Here is a 23,748-nt window from a genome sequence, read left to right on the forward strand (position 1 = left end):
TTATTAAAATAGAAAACATTTTCGGGAAAATTAGGTATAAAAGAAATCATCATCAATCAGGTCAATCAGCAGCAAGCGGTCTCTCCAGTGAAAATATTTTTATTGGGTCACCACTGCGTCTGGCCTGGCAGATGAAATAGAATTACTCACTTTAGAGCAAAAATGAAAGAGCGTGTATGAGTTGTAATTTTTTAAGCATCCCTAAACACAAAAACAGCTGATGTCTGATGTCTGTCAGTTTCATTTTCGGTAACAAAATTGCATTGCATTTCGGATTGTTGACATAAAACTTTAAAACTGTCCGTGTTAAAACAATAATAATGAATGTTAAAAACGAGTAAGTGATAAAAATATAATGCTAATCTATGAGCTTGATAGTTTAAAACTTATATTTCTTCATTGTTAAAGCTTAAAAATCATGCCCCGCTCGATGGTATGCGAGGACAGCAACCTGCGGGGAGACATCACCATTTCGAGCGGTTGTGTCATTCATCCGAGCACGACGATCATAGCGGAATCCGGTCCGATCGTAATCGGTGAAAACTGTATTATCGAAGAGTATGCTACCATCATTCATCGCATTCCGAAGGGTCATCCGGCGTACGGGGACGTGCTGGAAGGTACGGTCAAACCGCTGGTCATTGGACCGGATAACATATTCGAGGTGGGCTGTACCGTGGAGGCACTAAAGATCGGTGAGCGAAATGTGTTCGAGTGTAAGAGCTACGTTTCAGCGGGTGTGGTCGTTACCAACGGGTGCGTCATCGGAGCCGGATGCCGTTTGGTGGGCGAACAGGTACTGCCGGAAAAGACGATCATCTACGGCAATCAGTGTCATCAGCGGGAAGCAATCGAAAAACAAAGGGTGAGTTTTTGCCGCCTGCTTGACAGGTAGTTACTCAACAAAATACTATTATTGCCATTCTACACTTTTAGTCGCAAATGGTCCAAATCGATTACCTTAGGAAGATACTGCCCAATTATCATCATTTGAAAAAAGCTTCATACGATCCAAAGAAGGCGCGGCCTCAGGTTTAGCGTAGTGCTTTTCATGAGTGATTTGTGAGAGTTTTGCTATTCCAATCAGATTCCGTTCCATGATTATCATAGGCATAAAGAATAATGAGTTTTGTTTGCTTACGTTTCACGATAAATTTTACGTGTAATAAATATGATATGCATAGCTTTATGCTGCAGTTTTCAGTATCAGCCTTAATTTTGATGCTTTTCTTAAAAATTTTGTCACAAAATGGTAATATGCATAAAGTTAGAAAGGGAAAGCAATAACGGAGATTAAAATACTCTGAAAAATTGCTATCTAATGAAATTGACGGCGCTAGGAATATAAAATATGCGGTATTTTTTTGATTAAAGCTAACAATGTTTTAAGTAACAAAACTGGAAACGAATTTCGCTAAAATATTTTTACAGGAGACAAAAAAAGTTTCCAAATCAAAGCAAAAAAGTTGAAAAAATGCTTTAAACAGTAAATAGAGAAAGATGGAACATTTCTCTTTAATTATGTTATTTATTTATTATTTTGAATACATTGACTCTGATGAAGTAAACAAATAAATGAATCTAAATTTATTTACTTACTAGCTGACCCGACCAAATTCGTACTGCCAAAAATGAAACTGTGCTGTACATAAATCCCGGGGGATACCCCCGCTGTGGCCGGCGCTTCCGACGGCAGGTCGCTGACAACACTCCGTCACTCCGTGGCCATCTCGCCATGAATCATCTAGTGTTACTATAGGTAGTTTTGGTGGTCTTGTTATTGACTAATATTTTATAGAAGAGTCTAAAATTTCTCGAATTCGATTAGTTTTTAAGTTTCGCCAAAATTTCTGTTTCATTTGTATGAGAGTCCGGCCCCACGACCACAGGGGTGAGGGGTCTCAAACCATAATAAAATCAGATCATGCCTTTAAAACCGCCCACATGCCAAATTTGGTTCCATTTGCTTGATTAGTTCTCTAGTTATGATAAAGTGACCAGATTTTTTTTTTGAATGAATGTGGGACATATTAAATGGCTTATTTGCTAAATCGGTTCGGTAGTAAAGATGGGATCATTTAGAAATTGCGCACTTCATTTTGGCGATAGCGGCGCTCCCAGTGGCCGTGGATACTAGCTTTTGGTAGCGTTGTGTTATTTGTAAACAGTTCTGCTCGCTTTATTTTTTTCGCAGTTTCGCAGGTCACGTGGTTTCGAGATATTCATCATGCAGGAGAAGAAATGAAAGTAATTGGGTGCGGTCACCTGCAGAATTTATCAGCGTCGGCTCGAGAGCTGCGGAACTAGCTTCCAGCATCCTAAAAGAGCCGTGGTGTGAGTAATTGAGGGTTGTAAGGAAACTCTCATAGCTGTCCGCAAGGCGCTGGCCAGACGTTCGAATAGAACTCTTGATCGTCAACTGCGGTTGAGGGTCATTCGGAAAGCCAAGGCTGATTTCAGCATCACATCTCAGCATCCTTTGGCGAAAATACTGAATACTAACCGCTGTGCTGAACGGCGAATTCGCCTCGGAATGGCCACAAGTGTTACCAAGCAAAGGGGGAGCCCAACAGAAGCCTCAAACAATAAACGAAGGCTAGAATCCGGTCTCGCGGGCTGCGCGGCCAGGTGGTGACGAAACCAGAAGAATTGAGGGCGAAGATGAAGAAGAAATGAAAAAGTAATGCAAAATTTTTATCCCAGCGCGCCACTAGGCCTCAGGGGCAGCTGATTCCTCAGGAATTATCTAACTGGCGAGTAAGCTTAGCAGAAAGACGATGTGAGTATGTGCATGCGCGAGTGTGTGGGTAGCAGAATGTCTGCACACAGTACCGGCGGCTGTTTCTTTTATGCCTGCGTGTGCGGCGTAAGCGTTGAATGCTATGTTTCTCATACTCTTTCGCGTGTGTAGGCATGGTTGACTTCTCGCTCGATTCGCAACATTGGACGAAACGCGATACATGTGTCTGACTCGATGATGAATAAGCATCAGTGCAGGCCGATTTCAGCCAAACGCGGTAGGGTTTGTAGCAGATTTTAGATTGGTTTTGGGGATGGGTTCGTGATAAAAGGTCATGAGTTGGCAAGGGATCTGTTTTATTGGCATCCGTGTGCAAACCACTGTTTTGTGATGGATAAGAATTCGGATATACACAGGGGTATGTGCCTCACTAAGCGGATTATGTCCTTCATTAAGTCCCATGATAGCCTGTCGCAGTTTCAGCATGCATGCTACAATGGACAATAGACTTCAGATAATCACAAATGAGATGATTGCACCAAATTGTCCGCGGGTTCGTACAGTATTCAAATACTGGAGGATAATGAAGCGAAAGCTGAAGATGAAAAGAACAGTCACCAGTGACACTGGTCAGATGAGGAGTTCGAGGTGCCGGCTGGCCGGGGCCGTTACTGGGCACCGGCTGACGAGCGGTGTCAGCAGTAGCTTTTTCCATGCAATGTAACATAATTTTCTATGTTTCATCCTTAGAAACTGTTTCCCCTTCCTCCCTCCAACATAGCGCTACAAGGTGTTATGAACCGAGCCAATAAGAACACGCGGGACACGATCTGCCACAAATCCAGTTAATTTGTCCGCTTTGCCGATGACATGGATATTATCGGCAGAACAGTACACCAGACTAAAGCGCGAAGCAGAAAAGATTGTGTTAAAGGTAAATTGTGTCTAAAACAAAATAGGTACATGCTGGCCGGTGGAACTGAGACCGAGCGAAACCGCTTGGACAGTAATGTAACGATCGATGGCGATGAGTTTGAGGTAGTCGACGAATTTATCTATCTTGGCTCACTGGTAACGGCGGACAATGGCACCAACCGAACCGTGAGATTCGGAGGCGTATTATCAGCGGAAGTCGTGTTTGCTACGGGCTTCATAAGCAATTGCGGTTAAACAGTCTAAGCTCCCGAATGAAGTGCACCCCGTACAAGACGCTTATTAGACCGGTCGTTCGCTAGGGGCATGCAACGTGGACAATGCTCTAGAAGAACCTGCGATTGCTGGGAGTTTTCGAATGACGAGTACTAAGATCGTTCGGTAGCGTACAGGATAACGGAATATGCAGGCGGAGGATGAACCATGAAAGCGCACAGCTCTATAGCGAAACTACCCGAAAACTACCCTGCAAAGATGGTGTTTGCCTCAAATCCGGTAGAAACAAGACGACCAGGAGCGAAAGATGGTTAGACCATGTGGAGCGAGATCTGGCGGAGAGTAGTCGGTGTCCACTGTCCAAGGAATTGGAGAGAGGTAGCCCTCTTCCACTGCTCTACAGTTGATTCCGATGATATCGACGTCATCCGCAAAACCAAGAAGCATGTGTGATTTCGTGATGATCGTTACATTCCTTTCAACGTTTGCCCTTCGTAATGTACCTTCCAAGACAATGTTGAATAGCAGGTTAGAGAGTGCATCCCCTTGCTTCAGTCCATCCAACGTCGTCTCACCCGCTATTCTAACGCATGATTTGGATCCGTCCAGCGTCGCACGAACCAGCGTAACTAGTTTCGTTGGACCATGTTCTAGTATTATCTGCCACAGCGTATTTCGTTTAACTGAATCGTACGCCGCTTTAAAGCCCACAAACAGATGGTATGTCTGCAAGTTGTACTCTCGGAACTTGTCTGGCAACTGACGCAGGGTAAACATCTGATCCGTCGTAGAGTGACCCTCACGAAAACCAGTTTGGTACTCCCCGACGAAGGACTCCGCTAACGGTCTCAGTCTGCAGAACAGGAAAGGGGAAACACTTTGTAGGTAGAATTGAGTAATGTCATTCCTCGATAGTTTTTACACTCCAGTCGATGTCCCTTTTGGAAAATTAGGCAAATGAGGCCATCCAACCACTCCTCCGGCATTTGTTCTTCCTCCCAGATCCCCACAATGATCCGGTGGATTGCTTCGTACAGCCGCTCGCTCCCCGCTTTTAGAAGTTTAGCCGGGATACCGTCCTTCCCAGCAGCCTTACCGTTTTTCAGCTCACTGATTGCCTTCTTAACCTCCTTCTGTGTTGGTGGCTCCACAGCTTGGCCATCGCTTACAATTTCTATCCTGTCCCTGCTGATCTTCGCGTTTACCTCTCCATTCAACAATATCTGGAAATGCTCTTTCCACCTGGCTGCTACCGCCGTTTTGTTTTTAAGCAGGCTGCCAGCACTATCATTGCACATCACAGGCATGGCAAAATTCCTGCGTCTCATCGTTTTATAGAAACGCCGTGTCTGCCGTATAGCTCCTCTGCGCCGGCGAGCACGTGCTCCTCGTCCTCGCGTTTCTTTAGACGATGGATTCTTTTTTCCTCAGCTCTAGTCTCTCTGTACCTCTCTCGATTTTGCGGCGTTCTTTTCATCTGTCACTCTCTGGCATTCGGCATCATACCAGCTGTACCGCTGTCTTCCACGCGTCGTGCCTACCGCCTCTCTCGTAGCTGTTTCGATGGCACCATGGATGTTCCTCCACAGCCCATTTACATCATCTTCTAGGTGCTGTTCTGCGATTCGTTGGTCAAGCTTCGTGGCGTACTCCACTGCCACGCCGTCTGCCGTTAACCGCTGAATGTTGAAACGTAGCGTCCTCTCAGTGCGAGCTTTTGCCGACTGTTCGACAGCCTTGCGCAAATCTTACTCACTACGAGATAGTGGTCAGAGTCGATATTTGATCCCCGAAAAGACCGTACATCGACAATATCCGCAAAGTGTCGACCGTCAATCGAGACATGATCGATCTGAGAGCTAGAGTCTCCATTTGGATGCCTACAGGTGTGTTTCCGAATATTCAAACGTGGAAAGTAGGTGCTGTATATGACCATTCCTCTGGCCGCGGCAAAATTTATGAGCCTCAGACCGTTATCATTGGTCGACAGATAAAAGCTATGTCTTTCAATGGCTGGACGGAAGAATTCCTCTCTCCCGATCTGCGCAGTCCCATCTCCGATGATGATTTTCACGTCGTGTTTTGGGCACTCTCCATAGATGCTCTCAAGCCTGTCGTAAAACTCGTCCTTAGCATCATCGGATTTATCACTTGTCGGTGCGCATAAGTTGATTAGGCTATAGTTGAAGAATTTGCCCTTAATTCTCAACACGCATATACGGTCATCTACGGGCCTCCACCGGAAAACTCGTTGCTTTTGTTTTCTCAACACTACGAAACCGACTTCATAGTACGCCACTATAGTAGATGTGGTCCTTGAAAGAAGTGCCTGCAATAGGGTCTACTGCACGAAACTCCCTTTCTCCGGAATTTGGCCATCGAACTTCCTGAATAGCAGCGATTTCCACTCCGAGTTGGTGCAGCTCTCGAGCAAGCAAGCCAACCCGTGCCGGTTCATGGAGAGTTTATACATTCCAGGTACCAAGTTTCCAATCATTATCTCTTAATCGTTTCCTTGTCCCTTGCCGTGTCCTATACCGATTGTTCCGTCCTGAATTTCTTTCTTCGTTATTCGTGGTAATTGAGTTTTCGGTATACTATCTCACCGGGGTCGCGATACCTACATCCCGCTGATGGGTCTGCCATCTTAGGTATAGCTTGCGGGATACAGAATTTCATATTCAGCCGCCCGTTTCGAGACAGACGCTGTATGAGCCGCCACTCACTTGGAGAACAGGCGCTCTAGTTCGCACCTCCAAGCTTAGCTGCTCCAGTAAGTACATGTAGTATTTCCAGATAAGGCCATCGACCGTCATCATTTGACTTAGATCTGCGTGGAGGCGCCAGGGAGCTTGAGAGAGCCAGAGCTATGTTTGACGCTCCTTCCAGGTAACTCTCTCCATTTCATACCCTACGCTAGCTAAACAGCTGAAATTGGCCAGAAATACTGGATGGCGCGTTATCAAACAGTATAAGGAAACATTGACGACGATTCGGAAGCCTCTAGCTAATCGTCGGAGTGGAACTGTCGACCGGAAACTGCGTGATTAGATTTTGAAGACCATCAAGAGGAATCCCAATCTGTCCGACCGTGATTTGGCCAGAAAATTCGGTGCTGCCCACAGTACCGTGAGGAGATTTCGACTCCGGAAAGGAATCAAGTATCGAGCGGTCCAACAGCCAAACCTAACCAAGTTCGACGGGTGTCTTCTGATGGATGATGAAACCTACGTCAAGGCTGACTTCGGGCAAATGCCAGGTCAAAAATTTTACTTGGCAACGGCTCGGGGGGATGTTCCAAGCAAATTTAAATTTGTGTTTGCCGGCAAATTTGCACGGAAATTTATGATTTGGCAGGGCATTTCCCAGATAACACAAAATCGTAATAGAAAGTTCACATTATATCGTTTTCATGACAATTTCACATTGGAATTGCATAATGATTAGAGTATGTCAAACCGAAGTGAACAATAAGTTGTTTTGCAGTCGTGCGTGTCTTCATATAAAATTCATGACTGTGAATTATAAAGCAGTATAGACGATTGCAATATTTGATTATATCTTAATCATATATTCAGGAGTATTTAGTTGCGTGTTATAAAAACTACGCAAAATTAAATTACAAATAGTCGTCAAAATTTTCGCACGTATATCGCCTCCACTTTGGTACATATTAGTTTCTTATATGGCGTGAAATATAACTTTTTCGTTGAGATATGATTTCGTATGTCTCAGTTGTAATCGGGATATACAAACCAAATGGTTTACTGGGTTGCAGCTGTGGCAGAAAAACGAAAGTTTTCGTTACAAATAAAACAATGACGTCGCGGAAATGTACCAAAAGGAGTGTCTCCAAAACCGAACTTTGCCGTTTATTCGATCCTACCACCATCCCGTGATGTTTTGGCCAGATTTGGTAAGCTGTCATTACAGCAAAGTTGTTTAACAATGGTATGCAGTGAAAGGGGTCCAGTTTGTTCCGAAAGAACTTAATCCACTCAATTGCCCCCAGTTCCGCCCTATTGAGAAATGCTGGACAATCATGAAGAGGAGACTCAAGGCAAAGGGAAAAGTTGTCAAAGACATCAATCATATGACGACCTGGTGGAATCAGATAGCCAAAACGATGGACGAAAAAAGCGTGTGTGCCGCCTAATGAGCCATATTACAGGAAAAGTTCGAGAATTCCTTCGAAACCCAGACGAATAATTTTATTCTTGAATCTTGAATTCAATATTAAATAACTGAAATACACGCAATTCTTTTTGTTCCAATACTATCTGAAGCAAGTTGCAAAATTGCAAAAATTGCACAAAAAAGTGAAAAACATAATCCCAAAATGGAGCTCAAAACATCTCAACTAATCTCAAAAAGAACTTTATTGAAAAAAAAATTGCTGACAAATACTGAAATATCGTTTTGATATCTGATATCAGACGATCGATCAGAATTTAAATCATACGGTTTGACCCAAATCGGCTACCTTAAGGATAACCACGTTTAGAATAGGATTTTCTTTGGTTCTATAGGAATAAAATACCAACCAAGATAAATGAGATATAAACAAATATGTTCATTAACAAAAATATCTGTTTTCCAGTTTTCAGTTTCTGTGTATCATTTATACAGCTGCTCGCGGTTAGATCCGAACACATGGAAATTGTTACGAGTAACAATTGACCAGGTGATCCATGCTGATGGATCAATTTTGCATGCAATCCCCACCACTGTGTGTCTTGCTTGTACTACCACCCTTTTTGCATGGTCAGAAACATATAAATAATACAATTATTTCCTACTCAATCTGTTTCACTTCAATCGGATTGTAAACGTCGCAACTGTCCGTGAACTAGCAGTTCAGCATTCATTCCATACCAGATACCTCTATATATATATATTCGAGTTCTTCGATTAAAATTTGTAGTTTTACCTAAATAATATTCGCTTGAAGCGCTAACGAAGGGGGATAACTACAAAAAGCAATTATGTACTGACCGGTTAAGTCATTAAGGTAAGTAGGTAGGTATTGTGTATTTACTAGCAGTTCTTCTATTCCGTGAATCGATTTAAACTATTCTGTTGACTAAAATAATCTATACTATACACGAGAAGTAAGGGGAGGGGAAAAAAGGAGTTTGAGCTGATTATAAGTTATAACGTTTTACTTAGTTGTACTTTTTTGAACAAGTGATGTCACCGTTACGTTTTTCGATATTGTCCTGGTTGAATCTTGAATTCATTTAGGTATATTATATGCACAGTAAAAAGAAGGGGTTGAAAGTTTAACTTAGCATCTAACAAAATGGTTTCAGTTGTCTCTTGTTTTTGCAGATTTGTGGCACGTTCGATAACGATAAACTACTACCTTTTTAATCGGGCTATATAAATAAGAGAATCGATGATTTACACAACAAAAAGGAGGACAAATTAGTTTCACGTTTTCAAGTCTCAGAAGATTGTGGTGGTTTCTTTCATTCAGTTTCATTGTGTTGGCATCATTTTCTTTAAAAATATTACTTAATCATTAGTTGGTTCCATTTTCATTCGCGCTCTCGTCGTAAGTACACTGTGATGCATATACACTGAGCGATTGATAGAATTGTTGCCGTCGTGGAAAAAATATCATAATAAACAGCAATTCTGCCAAGTTAAAACTAGAACAAATAAATGTTACTTGTATTGTTGCTAGTTTTGACTAAAGAAATGTTTAAGTGCGATAACGATAATTGTTTTAAATCTTTTTCGCAGGTTAAGCATGTGATGTGTAATATTGTTTTATGCCATAAGTTTCTTATCATAATCAAATAACTGTGAAGTACGCGTGTATAACAACCAACATCAGAATTGGGTTGAAAAAGGCTTGTGTTTCGCTCCATTCTTCTCGCAGTCGCAACTGTTACTAACACGCCAGATAAGGGCAACGATGTAGAGAAAAGCAGTATAATATCAGTAGGTATAGAAAAAAAATTATAACAATTGACAAAATTACCAAAAAGAATAGCCAATTTTTCTTTAAATTTTTTGTTTCCTAAATTTGGAATGTCAAAATTAAACCGATTTGTGATTTTCTTTGATTAGTACTAACGTTTCCCCTAGAAATAACTTAGTCACCAATTCTAGTAAAGCTTCCAGCTGGTGAATGGCAAACACAGCTGTTGCAATTCTATATGGCATGCAGTAGAACCTCCTAATGTGCATCGCTGCTAGGCGGCAACAATTCTTCCGATACCCGTACATTCACCCAAAGATTTCCTTCAGCTCAGCCGTTCAGTTCACACTCGCGTTATTATGTCACGCTGCCATTATCACATTAGTTCTTATTATCTCGTTCACTCTCAATTTCTCAATTTTTAATGCTCCTCGCTCGGCTTAGCCCGATTTTTGACTAATTTTAATAAACGCGTTCTTTTTCTTTATTTACTTCAATAATATGTCACTTCAGTAAAAGAGGAGGGAATGAAGGAAGGCCTCCCTTTTCCACTCGCTAACCAACATGCAGCGAGTGAGTGAAAAAAAGTGCCCTCATGCAATTTGTGTTTTTCTTTTGAGATTCACAAACGGCGAAATAGAACCCCTTGATACCGTCATTGTCTCTATCTAATACCTAACTAACCTATCGCTTTTATATTATACAACAATATTGCGTCATAGACATAATTTCACTCCGGCTCGGTGTCTCATCATCATCATGACCATCGTCTTTTTTACTATATAGTTTGCTTCTAGTACACAAGGGCTTACAGACGCTCCTCTGTAAGCGAGGTAATTAATTGTTTGTCTCGATCGTTAAACGGCAAAAATATACAGACCCAATCTCATCTCTCCCCTAGTACTGGACGACGCTATGCTGTTGACTATGTGCTGAGCAAACTAATGCTGAAACTCCCACTTCTGCGTTCGCACTCTCGGCAGACAGGGTGTTACTTGGACGTAACTTTTGGTGGACAAATCACTGCTGTCCAGGCAGAGGCCCGACGGAATATGCCTCAACTGCTGGTGCTCGGTGATTTGCCACGTATCGTCAATGTCGTCATCGTCGACACAAGGAATCATAACCACAAACCTGCTATCGGACTTGTTATCCTGCACCGTGGCGCAACTGCGCTCCGTTCGCAATACGCCACGCTTCGTTAGCGAAATCAACTGTGAAGCAGACACTTCCGTTCGGAAGCATGTGTAGATGCCTAAATTCCACGGCTTATCGGCGTTCTGTTGCAGCGTGTCCAGGCACAGATTCTCCGCCAGTGAAGAAACACGCCCGTACGCTCGCACATTTCGGGTTGGGATAAATTTCTCCGGATAGACGTTCCTCATGTACCAATCGAAACTTCTACAACGAAGCTTTTCGCGTAACACCCGCCGATGGGTGACATCGCCAACCTCAGGATGATCCTGCAATAAAATAAGGAACGTTTTGCGTCTGAAATTACAGTATATTACAATGTGATATACCCTCAAATCGGGACGATTAAGAAACAGTAGGTCAATATAATCATCCATCCAGACTACCGCCATTCGGACTGTATTAATCCCGTGGGTGTCACGATCATTGGGAAAACTGTGAAAAACAAATCGAAAAGGTAATTAAGACTTCCTAGTTTAAAGATTGAAAAAAAAACACTCACGAGTAAGGGTGAAAATCCCTAAATATGTGCCCTATCCGGGAACAGGGAATCGTTTCAAGTGTGCCACCGCATTGCCACACCCGAAAGGACATCTCCAGATTTTCACCACCCCAGCCGTCCATCTGCTCGTCATAGCTTCCGATTTCCCAGAAATAATCACGCGATATCGCGAATAATCCCCCAGCCATCGTTGGACTGAACGTCGGACATATCGCCAGATCTTTTTCGGTGCATTCTCGTTTCTGACGTTCCTTTTCCCGCTGGGTTACATCATGCCAATCGAAGTGTCCATCCCAGGTGAAGCCACCGATCTGTTAAAGGACGAAAAACACCCTAGCATTTAACAACTTACTTAGCGAGCAGCAAACACCGGCGAACCTACCTGAAAGTCCGTCACCCCATTGGTGCTGTAGTAGAAGTTTTTCGCTTCAATCACATCGATGATCGGCACCAGTACGCTGGTTCGTGATTCTTTGATCCGCTCCAGCAGTGGTTCCAGCCACTGCGTCATGCACTCGCAATGGGCGTCCAGAAAAACCAGCACATCTGCCTTGGCGAAACGGGCTCCGGCCAGCCGTGCTCGAATCAGTCCCACTCTGTGGAAGTAGGGAAAAAGCATACGGAAAGATCCGTAATTAGAACCAGGTTTCAACCAGGTTGGATCAGTCAACCAGTTTCGCTAATTTCGTTTAAACTATAAAGGAAATAATAAGTATCTTAATGCAAAAATTGAGCGCTCTAATATAAAAGTTTTTAAACAGTTTGACATAAAATCAATTTAAGTTTTTTCACTGAGCTTATTTGTAACCAAAGCAATCCACGATTTTTTCTCAATTCTTCCAAGTTGCCTTCAACAGTTTTTCTGTTCAAAGTTGTGAACTGTGAACGATCTTTATCTTAAAAAATTTTATTTTTAATTTAATATAGGTAGGTACCTGCTCTGAGAACTATAGATTGATGCGTAATCGACATTTCTAGCAATGAGATCGGAAAGATCTGTGTCTCACAAGATTTTAACGTACTTGCTGACGGCGTTTAACAATTATTAGGTACAGATGGTCAATGCTGTTCATTGAATATTGGTAGGAATTTTTCACATTTAAAAATTTGTGTGCCATTCCGTTGAACCATGTGCGCCGCGAACCGATTATTTCAGTCGATTCGCTACAGATGGTTTCCAGCTGCTTCCGTGTGTATTCACCCGAACAAAATCCTTCCACTCTTCACTGAACTCGATGCTAGCTGTCAATAGATTGCGCCATTAGAGCAAAATAATAATTTCTTTTTCCATTTTTTCAGTACAAAATAAAAGTCACAGAACTAATTGGCAGGTCTCATTTGCGCAATCCATCAAAAGATTCATTGACTTGGTTGTAATGACTATCGCGAGTACAATTGGGGCAATCTACACCTGCTTATGAGTTTCAAGGCGGTATACGATTCAACTGAATGAATTAAGCCGTGGTCGTTAATACTCGAGCACCGTTTTCCGACGAAACTGATTAAAATGCCTCGAAAAGCGCTGGAGGGTATAGAGTCAGACGTACGACCAGTGCAGTAGTGGACATGAGTTACCAATAAGCGCCTACATTAACATATACCAGACTTCGAATCAATATCAATCCTGATCACGAGGATGTCCCCCAGTCACCCAGCAATAATATTACCAGACACCTAACATAGACAACCGTCGCCACGTAGGAGTATATCAGCCAAAAATGGCCAAAATTCAAAAATCAAAATGTGAATGAACCACGCGCTATTTATCATATTGTATTGTTAGATACTTAAATCATCATATGTCGGCCATTTTGATAACATCTCGATTGTTTATAAGACTGTACAGCTGTCAAAACCTTGCTATAAATCGCAGCGTGATTTTTTTGCAAGTGGTCCGACCAGCAAGGTTGAGTTCCTGCTGTGTTTTTGATATTTTTTAGAAACTGCCACGTAAAAATTCAATATGGATAATCAAGACAAAGGTATGTAGAGTAAATTTGAGCACAAGTTTATTTATACACATTTAGGTGAAGCCCGTAAACCAGGCTTGGAAGTAGCAACTTTTTGCTTTCTTTTTTTAAGGCATTTTTTTTACAAAAAAGCATTTTTGTTTATGTTCTAAGCATCTCTAAGCAAAAACTTTGCCATTATTAAAAAGGTAAGGAGTTCCAGAATAATGTTGCGAAAGAAAATCTCACGCATCCTCACGCATTGTATGGATTATGCTGATGATTACATGCATGGATATATGCTACTATCACAACAAAGAGGCTTACGCAGTCTTGCGTCAGCTATGCGGTCGTTTCTTGTGCATAACCCCTCTGATTTTTGTGTGTTTTTGGCGTTGGTTTCTAAATTCAAGAATGGAAAACATAGAACATGTAAAGTAAATAGTTCATTTTAGGCGAAAGTGTTCGAAACCCATGTAATCGACCTTCACGGTTTTAAATCAGATTTGGTCAGATTGTTCGTTCTGGTTCAGCAAGTGAGAATCCCAAAGTTTGTATGTTCCGCCATAACTCCAGAATGCCTTTATCGTTCTCCAGCAAAATTGGCAAACATGTGCCTAGACATAAGGGAATCAGCACTGGGGGTTTGACAAAAAGGGAGGGGGGGGGGGAATAACTTCAAAAAACGTGTATGTATGACCGCATTTCAAGGTCAAGACTAAAAACTTGAGATTAGTCTATTCAAAAAACGCCTGGACGGTTCTTCATCAAACTCGGCACACATGTTCTTAGTCATAAGGGAATCAGCACTGGGGAGTTTGCAAAAAGGGGGTCCCTAATAGGGGGAAGATCCAAATAATAGTAAAAGGAGTTGCGTTTCTGGTGCATTTAGACCGATTTCAGTTGTGCAAGTGACTATGAGAAAAGAGAAGCGTGTGTTTTGACATGAAAGAATCAGCATAGGAGGGTTGACAAAAAAAGGTTTTGTGTAAATCTAGAGGGATTACCGAGAAGAAGACAGATTTACAAGTGGCTGCGAGACTACAGGAGGGGAACTACCAAAGGGAGTAGATACAATCAAAGTGGTTTGTTTCTTGCATTATGAGAATTTTCGTTAACACATAACAGATGTACAAATAACTGAAAGCAATGTTGTGAATCGAGTGAGAAGTCAACGATGGTTACTCACACGCGAAAGCGTATGAGGAACGTAGCATTCAACGCTTACACCGTACACGCAAGCGTAAAAGAAACAGCCGCCATTGCTGTGTGCAGACATTCTGCTACCCACACACTCGCGCACGCACATTCTCACATCGTCTTCCAGCATAGCTTATTCGCGAGTCAAAACACTCGTGAGGAATCAGCTGCCCGTAAGGGTGGTGGCGCACTGAGATACAAATTTTGCATTACTTTTTTTTCTTCTTCATCTTCGCCTTCGATTCTACACACGAGCGGGAGTGCGAGCCGTCGTGAGTAATCGGAATCGGTCAGCAGCTGGGGCTGCAAAGACGAAAAAGAGCGACGACTGTAGCTGTTAGTTAAACACATACTCGCAAAAACTCATTGCAGTGCATGAATAAATCAGAGCGAAAGTCCGAAAGGTATGCTTATTCCGGCATGTTCGTTAGAATGAGTACGCGTGTGTGAGAAAATTAGGCCACACGAAGTGGGCTTCGCAACACTGACTGAGAGACAAAGATCGAGCAAACAGCTAGTATAAGAAGTACCATCCATGCAAAATAATCCACACGTCCTTTCCACGTGAAAAATCACATAAATTTCTCTACAGGGAGTTACGTGATTTTCAGTTGTACATTATTGGAAAATACAATAACAGCTATCTGATTTCCACGTAAATGCACGCATACTAATGCAAACTACGTGAAATATCCGTAAATAGTACAGGAAAAGTTGGATGGAAAATTTTCACATAACTTTTCCCGTAATTTCGACGTGAAATTTATTTTGACTGTCTATCTTCTATAGGTATATATAAAAGTGAGCGTGAGTACGTTTGTATGTTTGTAGGTTCCACCATAACTCCAGAACGCCTTGACCGATCTCCACCTGGCACACATATTCCGCGATATAAGAGAATCAGCAGTGGGGGGTTGATAGGAGGGGGGAGGTCGTAACACGGGGGGGAAGGCCATAACTCCGAAATGCCTGGACGGTTCTTCACCAAACTTGGCATACATGTTCCTTGACATGAGGAAATCAGCACTGAAGGGTTGACAAGAGGAGGGGGGTTCATAACAGGGGGAGGCCATAACTGTGAAACACCTGGATGGTTCTTCATCAAACTTAGCACACATGTTCCTTGGCACAAGGGAATCAGAACTCAGGTGGTTGACGAAAGAGGGCATAACATCGGAGGGAGGTTCATTACAGGGGGAGGACAATTCTTTATCAAACTTGGCACAAGTGTTCCTTGATATTAGGGAATTAGCACTGGGAAATTGACAAAAGGGGGGAATCCCTAACAAGGAGGGAGAGATTTAAATAAGTAAAAGGGGTCGCGTTTCTTTTGCATTTAAACTGATTGCAGTTGTCCAACTGACATTGAAAAAAGATGGGGGGTCCACCGAGCAGGAATACATAGACTCTCGGAAAACTTAACTCTCTGAAAAGTTAATTGTTCAGAAAAGTTAAGCGAATATTAGCTCTCATGCAACGCTCTAAAAAGTTAATTTTTGGCTTAACTTTTCTGAGTGTTTAAATTTATTGGTTGTCCAAAGCGTTTATTCACACACGTGTTTTGCTTGTGTCTTTATTTCTCATTTTTCGGTTTATTATCGCCATTCCACAACTTCATACAGAGTATCATCATAGCTGGGATTAAATTAAACTCTTGTACCAGACAGTTGTAGTAATAGTTCAATACGGGCACATAGTTGCTTCAGGATTTTTGATAACAAACTGGAAAAGCGCAAACTCAGATTGAATTTTAAATGCAAAAGAAGGAACAGTAGGGAATAAAAAATTAGCGCGAATATTGTCAAAACGTTGTCGTAGACTACGAAAAATCAAAAGTAAACTAGAATAACCCACTATTTTAAATTTACTGAAAGGAACTAAGTATCATTTCATAAGGATCTGGCAACATATTTCTTTACATTACAACTTCCAGATTCCTAAAAATGTGTATCATGCATCCGAGAATATATATATTTCGCTTTTGTATTTATCATTTTCGATGACTCTTAGGACTACTCAGAAAAGTTAATATTTCGGAAAAGTTAATCGACCCATTCCCCAATCGATTAACTTTTACGTGAGTCCACTGTACACTCAAGTCGCTTTTTACGCGCAGGATACGTCCCGCGTAAATCAAAACCGCGTAAATTCCGAAAACCGCGTAAATTCCGAAAACCGCGTAAAAAAACCAAAATTTCGCGTAAAAAAAACTTTGTGGAATTTAACACTCCGCGAAAAAATAGACGTTTTGAGCACATCCGCGTAAATTCCGAAAACCGCGTAAATTCCGAAAACCGCGTAAAAATAGTCGCGTAAAAAGAAACCGCGTAAAAAGCGACTTCAGTGTATATGGTAAATAAACTTTTGTTTCGTTTCCATGACAGGGATTTTCATAGAGAAAACCGATGCATAATTAGCTACGTGACAGAAGGGGGAGCTGACTGCAAGGGAATTGACATGTTGGGGGACGAGGAACGTGAGTATGAATCTATGTTCCGCCATATCTCTGGAACTTCTGGACTGTTCTTCATCGTTGTTTATCAAACACATGTTTTTTGGCATGATTCTTTTCTGCCGGGGGGTTAACAAAAGAGGAAGACGGTCTCTTACAGGGGAAGAGAAAGGTTCAAATGGGTAAAGCGGTGCGTTTCTGTTGCAATTGGAACGATAGTAGCTATACAAGTTGTTTTACTTCTGAAAAGGATAATAGGGTGGCCATGAAAAAGGGGGAGGTTCAAAAACGTAAAAAAGGCTTTGTGTCGATTTACAGGGTTTACCGAGAAGAAGACAGATTGACATGTGGTTGGGGGACAACGTGAGAGGAACTCCTTTGTCAGTTGAGTCCTTTGTGAGTAGACATATTCAAATAAAAAAAAGGGTTTTGTTTCTTGCATTATGAGAGTTTTAGTTACAAAAACAGATGTCTGGAAATTAAATAAAAAGAAAACTTATCCAATTTGATTCTACTATGTACCGTTCTGATTCAAACTTAGAAACGTCTCAAACTTCGAACACTTCAGATTAAAATGTTTGTTAGTATCGCTAATATGCTAAAATGTTATGCTTATTGTACACCACCGTGTTCGTTAGAATGTCCTCTATCCGGTGAGATATGACATTGAACTTTAGGACTCCTTGTAAGAAATCAACAGGCACTGAAGGTCAAGCGTATCTTGACAGATACGTATTTCGCCTACAACTTGCACTTGTCTTCGAAAACAGACACTGAGGAAGCCTACAAGTCGTAGGCGAAATACGTATCTATCAAGAATAAAATATACATAGTAGAATTAAATTGGCTAAGTTTTCTTTTTACACTCCAAAAACTTCAGTCAAAAACAGATTTACAAGTGACTGAGTGACAAAGGGGCCCCGAGTGAGATCGAGTGACTACTGATGAATAGGAAATAAATTCGTTTCCAACCATAATTTGAGCAACTTCATGAAGAACCATCCTCTTCGTTCTGAAAATGATTGCTTGCGTTTTTCCAGCATTCAATCGAAAACGATTTGAGTTACTCCAATCCATTATTTTCTATATATCCATATTAACTTTATTTACGAGATTTTCCGTTTTATTGCTTTCGCCGGAAAGATGTACTTGAAAATCGTCAGCATATAGGAGAAATTTACAGTGTAGTAGTGTAGTGTCGACTGTCGAAAACACAGGCGGCCCTAAAATTGACCCTTGCGGGACGCTTGTTAAGTCTGATTTTATGCTATTGAACTCAACATACTGTTTCGGCCAGACGGATATGAATAAAGGAGATTAATAGCACATCTTTGAAGTGAGAATTAACGCTTTAGCTTTACGCAAACTAATGCATGGTTGATTGAGTCGAAAGCTTTGCTTAAATCAAGGAGTACCAAAACTGTAAGAAGCGGCATGGAACAACTTCGGCGGAATAAAACACCGCTCTTGGAAAACCACGATTTTCAAACTTTATGTACCTTTTTCTCAGAAACTACACAACTATTGGAACAAACTTTTTTTTTGTTTTGTTAGTAGTAGCTTGGCAAAGACTTTTATAACTTTTGAGGTTTGTAAACGAAACACAGCCAGAGAAAAAAGAAAAAGAAGACAAAATTTTATTTTTTCAGGCATCTATTTTTCTTCTTTTTCGTTTTCCTCAACCTGTATTTTGTTTACGAAACTGAAAACTTATAAAAGTCTTTGCCAAGCTACTATCAACAAAACAAAAAAAGTTTGTTCCGATACGTTGTATAGTTTCTGAGAAAAGGATACATAAAGTTTAAAAATCATGGTTTTTCAGGAGCGGCGTGTTATTCCGCCGAGGTTGTTCCACGCCGCACTGGAATGCTTATGTGTATGATCGTTTTTTGACCACTTCCTGTAGTCGGATCATTACAAATTTAGTATTAAAATAAGCGGAAAAGACTGCAAAATCAAAATCTAACATAAAAAAAATGTTTTTTCAAAAATTTTGGTCATTTATGACCCCTTAAAGTTTTTTAACTCCCTTAAACACAGAGGCTTGGTTCAAGAGTTATATTTTAGAAATAAACGATGTCCGAGAAAATCACAAGAATTCCCTTGCAGTTTTGTGGAAAAATACAAGACGTTGAATTTCAAGTTTTGTTGACGCAATGCTCCACAAATCGAATTTAGAACTGTCTATAATTCATCATTTTTATCCAATAAATAAGTGAATTGTGTTTAATACATTCTACAATGTTTTGTTGTGGGTGGCTCTGAGACGAAGAGATTAGCGGGCAATCTTGACCATTCGACTTCGACGCTGTTGTCACAATTTTTATTTATACACCCTTCCTGCTTGCTCTATCAACAGATTACCGGTTTTGATAGCGGTTTAGTTGTATAACCTACAGGTGTATGTTAATAAGAGGACGGTGTTTAAAAATAGTAGACGAGAAGACTATTAATATCTTGGAATGTGGAATTTGAAAAAATGATCAATTTTGGAAATATAATTAGTGTGTGGGAGAAAACGTTAAAGGTCTTCTAGACGATGCAGATGTTATTCTCTTTGCCGGCAGTTGAGATGATCAGTCAATAGTTTAGTCGACATACTTCCTAATGCCTGCTTACCTCGAGGCACGACAATGGTGAAATCAGTCGAAAAAAACCAGAGCTTAAGTTTCGGAAATGGAATGTAGCACCTAGGCCTTGCTTAAGTTTTAAATCAATTATCATTTGATACTGCCATCATGCCACGATTAGGCATGAATCAGTTCGTACTCGTGAGTCAGCGGTACTTACGCACGGAAAATTCTCACCCAAAGCTCACCCAACCCTCCTAAAACAAACGACAAAAGACAAATGAAAAATTAATAGGCTTTTTGTAGTGCACGAAGCATTTTGTAACAAATTTATCGTTTCCCTGAGACACGAGAGAAAACCATTACGTTGTATCTGGGTACTTCGGTGTCGTATAATAGTTTTACTCCGTCGCGTCTTCATAAGTGTGACTAAACCTACTTACATAACTATACACCTACAAATACAAAAAAAAACAACCATCACGCTTCCAGATAATGGCAAGGTGACGGTTTTTCTCTCTCTGAAATCAGATTGATTTGCATACACATGCCCCATTTACGATAGACCAAAGGTGATGCTGGCAGTGAAGTTGATAAGATGTGCTACTCATATATGCGTACTCTGGCTTGAAACCAACAGTGAAACTAGTTTAACAAAGCCTTAGTAATTTATGCTTGATTTCAGTCTGTGTTGAGTATCGTAACAAATCTGCTTGATAGGGCAAAAAAGTTGATAAAGTTGATTTTTTATTGCACAACATCAACACCCATTCCATTCTATAGTCAGACCATTTCCGGAAGCATATCCACGTTGAAAGCTAGGGCAGTCTCGAACCAGCCTGGATGCATACATAATACATCTTCTCTGGCTCGTGGTCATGGTTGTTCTACAGAACCACGGAACGGAGAGAGAGATTGGACGTGACTTGGTTGGCCAACATCTTCGACCGCTTGTTTCTTAATTCGAAATTCACGCGTAAACATTCCGCAAAAGTAATTCAAATCGCGTTTAACATAACGTCACGCGTCTGGCATCAGACCTTCGTCCGATAATTGAGGAAAACAAATAAACTCGAAGAGTGGAATAATTCCATATACCTAGGTAGGTTCCTTTGTGAAGTACATTTTGATTTGTTTCAACCATTTCTATTAGCAGTATCAACGATCGCGACTAATGCGGAAAAGACAAAGTTAAATATTTGCAATATAGCATAATAAAGTTCGATATGCGAATGGAGCAGAGTTTTCCCATTGGATTAAACACATTTCATATCCAACATGTAGGTAATGTACTCAACAGCCCTGGTACGCAGTTCCACCGGGTTCCGCAATCCGGAACGGATAATTTTCTGCTGCCACCGACTCCCCTGGGAACAAACTAAATATATTTTATTTCTCTCCACTCCACTCGGCACTCGGATTGCAATTCGATTATTTTTAACTTATCGCTCATTTTCCATTTGATTGTTCTAAAAATAGCTTTTCCAGTGCGAGTGAAATGATGACGTCACCAAACTCGAATTACAATAGTAAAATGATCGGCCAACTAACGAGCGTTGTTGCATTTTACCGGGAGGGCTTTAGAAATAAAAAAAACTCACACCAAATAGGATCTGACGCAAAGAGCAAACGGGTGTTGTAGAGTGACAGCGGAGATTACCAAATTATTTGGGCAGAGATTTATGACTATCGGATGGAGGAAAGTGGCAACAGTTACTGATTGTATTTTAATTCGACTGTCGGCCGTCCGCTTGCTTCCCCATATTCGGTATGCTCTGCGGCTCTGTTATTTAGACCGGTTTTTTGGACAACTATAATTAGTTAATCATTTCATTTTTGGTTTTCATTTAGTACATTGTTGGCAGTATACATGACCAAACTAGAGCTATTTTTCCACCAGAAAATATCCGCCTATTACAATTATTATTTCAATTGTATTCAGAAGGGTGCTTTTATTACCTCCTTTACAGTGTGCTTACAGTACTTCGTTGTCGTTGAACTTACGTAACTTTTTTTCAGTTGTGGTCATTTTTGCCACCCGTTCCGACTTGTTTTTTTTTTCTGTTACGTTCGCAATTTTCGTTTTAAACAATGGCTCATTTTCTCGATGGGAAGATAAATTAATACCGGCCGGCATTTCGGACGGTGTAAAATACTTTCCCTGTCATATCGCCTCTGATTAAGTAATGCTTTGTGATTGAAAACTTCGGACAATATATTGGGCGTCATTTTGAATGAGAAATTTTTGTGCCGAATACTTGTAATTTGACATTTTAAAACAAATTTCAGAAACTAGCGTTTATGAAAACTGTTTCTTTTATGAAATTAGATTTTTTCTATCTCAGTTAATTGTAAATAATTTAAATCTTAATATTTTTTAAAAAATTTTATCTCTAATGTCAATAGAAGTTTCAATTTTGCCACGATTAGTTATAGAGCAATTATTTGAGTCTCCACATTACATATTTTCTTGAAACGTTCGTTGATTGCAAAGCTTAACAATAGCTATTGGCTTTGGAAGTTATATTGTAGCTGTAATATAGTTTATCGTTGACCATCAATGCCCTTCCATAGACTTCAACGATAAATGCAGTTTGAAAATTTCTCCAATGAAAATGACATAAAGTCAGTTACATACTCATTAGAAAGTGGTACAATGGATATCAAAAGGGCACAATGATAAGAAAGACTGTTATGTCAAATCGATTTTCTTCGGTTGGAATGAAATACTACGACTTGTCATTTCACGCTTTTTTAAAGGGTTTCATATTTTGCATACCTTATGTTGAAAATGTCTTTACACGTAACTTTTCAAAAGGTCCTAGTATAACCGCGAGAGATTTTCTTCGCCTCTATTCTACTTCGTTGAGGTAATTATTATGGAGATGCAAATGCACTTGAATGGATTGGCATTTCGTGAAGCGGTTGCTGGCATCATTAACTAGCTAATCGTTAGGAAAACTTGTGTTGAAATTCGTTTAGGTCGCCGTGATAATCGAAAGCGAGGAACGCTAAAAGGAGTCTTTTGAGGGGACATAAACGACTAAAAATTTTGAAGAAAATCACTTTTTTTTAATTCAGATTTCAATTCTACAGACTTTTCCGTTTTTTGAATTACTGAATTTGAATAAGGTACCCCGGGGCAAGTGGGAACGGAGCTCATAACTCTCTTCAACCTTATTTTATCCAACCGAACCTTTCTAGAAATGAAAGATACCACTCAAACGCGTGTATTAAAATTATAGATTATTTACAACTGGCATTCCAAACACCAAAATTGGATTTTTAATTTAAGCGTTATTTTCAATTTGCGTTGTAAGTTTGACGCACTTTTCTATAAATGATATTTCGGCCACAGGCTTCATGTAAAAGTACATGTTTTTCTGACAGTAGGTAAACATAATGAGTGTATTAACAAATTACACCCGAAAACTAGTTGTTTAATTTGACAAACGGTATTAAAAAAATGGGTCGAAATAAGGTCGACACTTCAAAGCACCCGGGACAAGTGGGACCTATTAAAAAAAAAGTGTTTCAGCACAAAACTTCCTGTCTTAATACATTTTTTAGATGAACTACCGAACATTTTCAGTTCAATTACATAATATTTATACCAGTAAAGTTTTAAAATAAAACCGAAGAGGACTAAACCAAGGGGCCCCAAAAAAGAAGCCCATATGCACAGCTTGTGAAGGATCAAACAGTTTGGTTACATTTTGTTTACACCTAAACGATGTTAATTGAATCTGGAAAGTCAAATTTGATATAATTATGCAAATCTGCAACTGGAATTTAAACAATAAAGTGTTGTGGTTATTATAACGTAACTATCTCTTATGAGTAGCTCTACCGAATTGGGCATGGCAGAACAAACAGATCATAGTCGTATTTTCGAGCTATTAAACAATGGTTAATCCTAAATTACGTCTCGCAAGAATTGGATACAACGACATATTTAACTACATTTCATTACAATAATGCTTTACAGCGTAATTGCTCACGATCTATGTTTTATATAAAGTATAAAGTCGCCCGTTGTGATCTGATTTTGTTACGCTATTTT

At 40.5% G+C, this 23,748-nt stretch overlaps 2 protein-coding genes across 3 annotated transcripts in view; one reads left to right on the forward strand and one right to left on the reverse strand.

The window, feature by feature from the left end:
* The first annotated feature begins 232 nt into the window (after positions 1-232).
* Positions 233-1,555, forward strand: LOC128737379 (dynactin subunit 6). The gene is made up of 3 exons (XM_053832005.1): positions 233-337; positions 409-865; positions 937-1,555. The coding sequence occupies exons 1-3, from the start codon at positions 321-323 to the stop codon at positions 1,036-1,038; spliced, it is 576 nt and encodes a 191-aa protein (XP_053687980.1). The 5' UTR covers positions 233-320; the 3' UTR covers positions 1,039-1,555.
* A 6,885-nt stretch (positions 1,556-8,440) lies between these two features.
* LOC128734976 (polypeptide N-acetylgalactosaminyltransferase 1) overlaps positions 8,441-23,748 on the reverse strand; it is a 44,390-nt gene continuing 29,082 nt past the window's right edge. Inside the window, exons 2-6 of one of the 2 annotated variants that reach the window (XR_008412000.1) lie at positions 11,897-12,110; positions 11,515-11,825; positions 11,342-11,447; positions 10,699-11,281; positions 8,441-10,640 (exon numbers count right to left, since the gene is read on the reverse strand). Coding sequence is in view for 1 of the 2 variants with exons in the window: in XM_053829398.1 (XP_053685373.1) it covers positions 10,760-11,281; positions 11,342-11,447; positions 11,515-11,825; positions 11,897-12,110 (1,153 nt within the window). In the remaining variant the exon portion in view is untranslated. Of the gene's footprint in view, positions 11,282-11,341; positions 11,448-11,514; positions 11,826-11,896; positions 12,111-23,748 lie in introns of both variants that reach the window. The other variant, XM_053829398.1, reaches the window with a different exon arrangement.

Source organism: Sabethes cyaneus, chromosome 2 (genome assembly GCF_943734655.1).
Source record: "Sabethes cyaneus chromosome 2, idSabCyanKW18_F2, whole genome shotgun sequence".
In the NCBI taxonomy this organism is placed as follows: Eukaryota; Metazoa; Arthropoda; class Insecta; order Diptera; family Culicidae; genus Sabethes; species Sabethes cyaneus.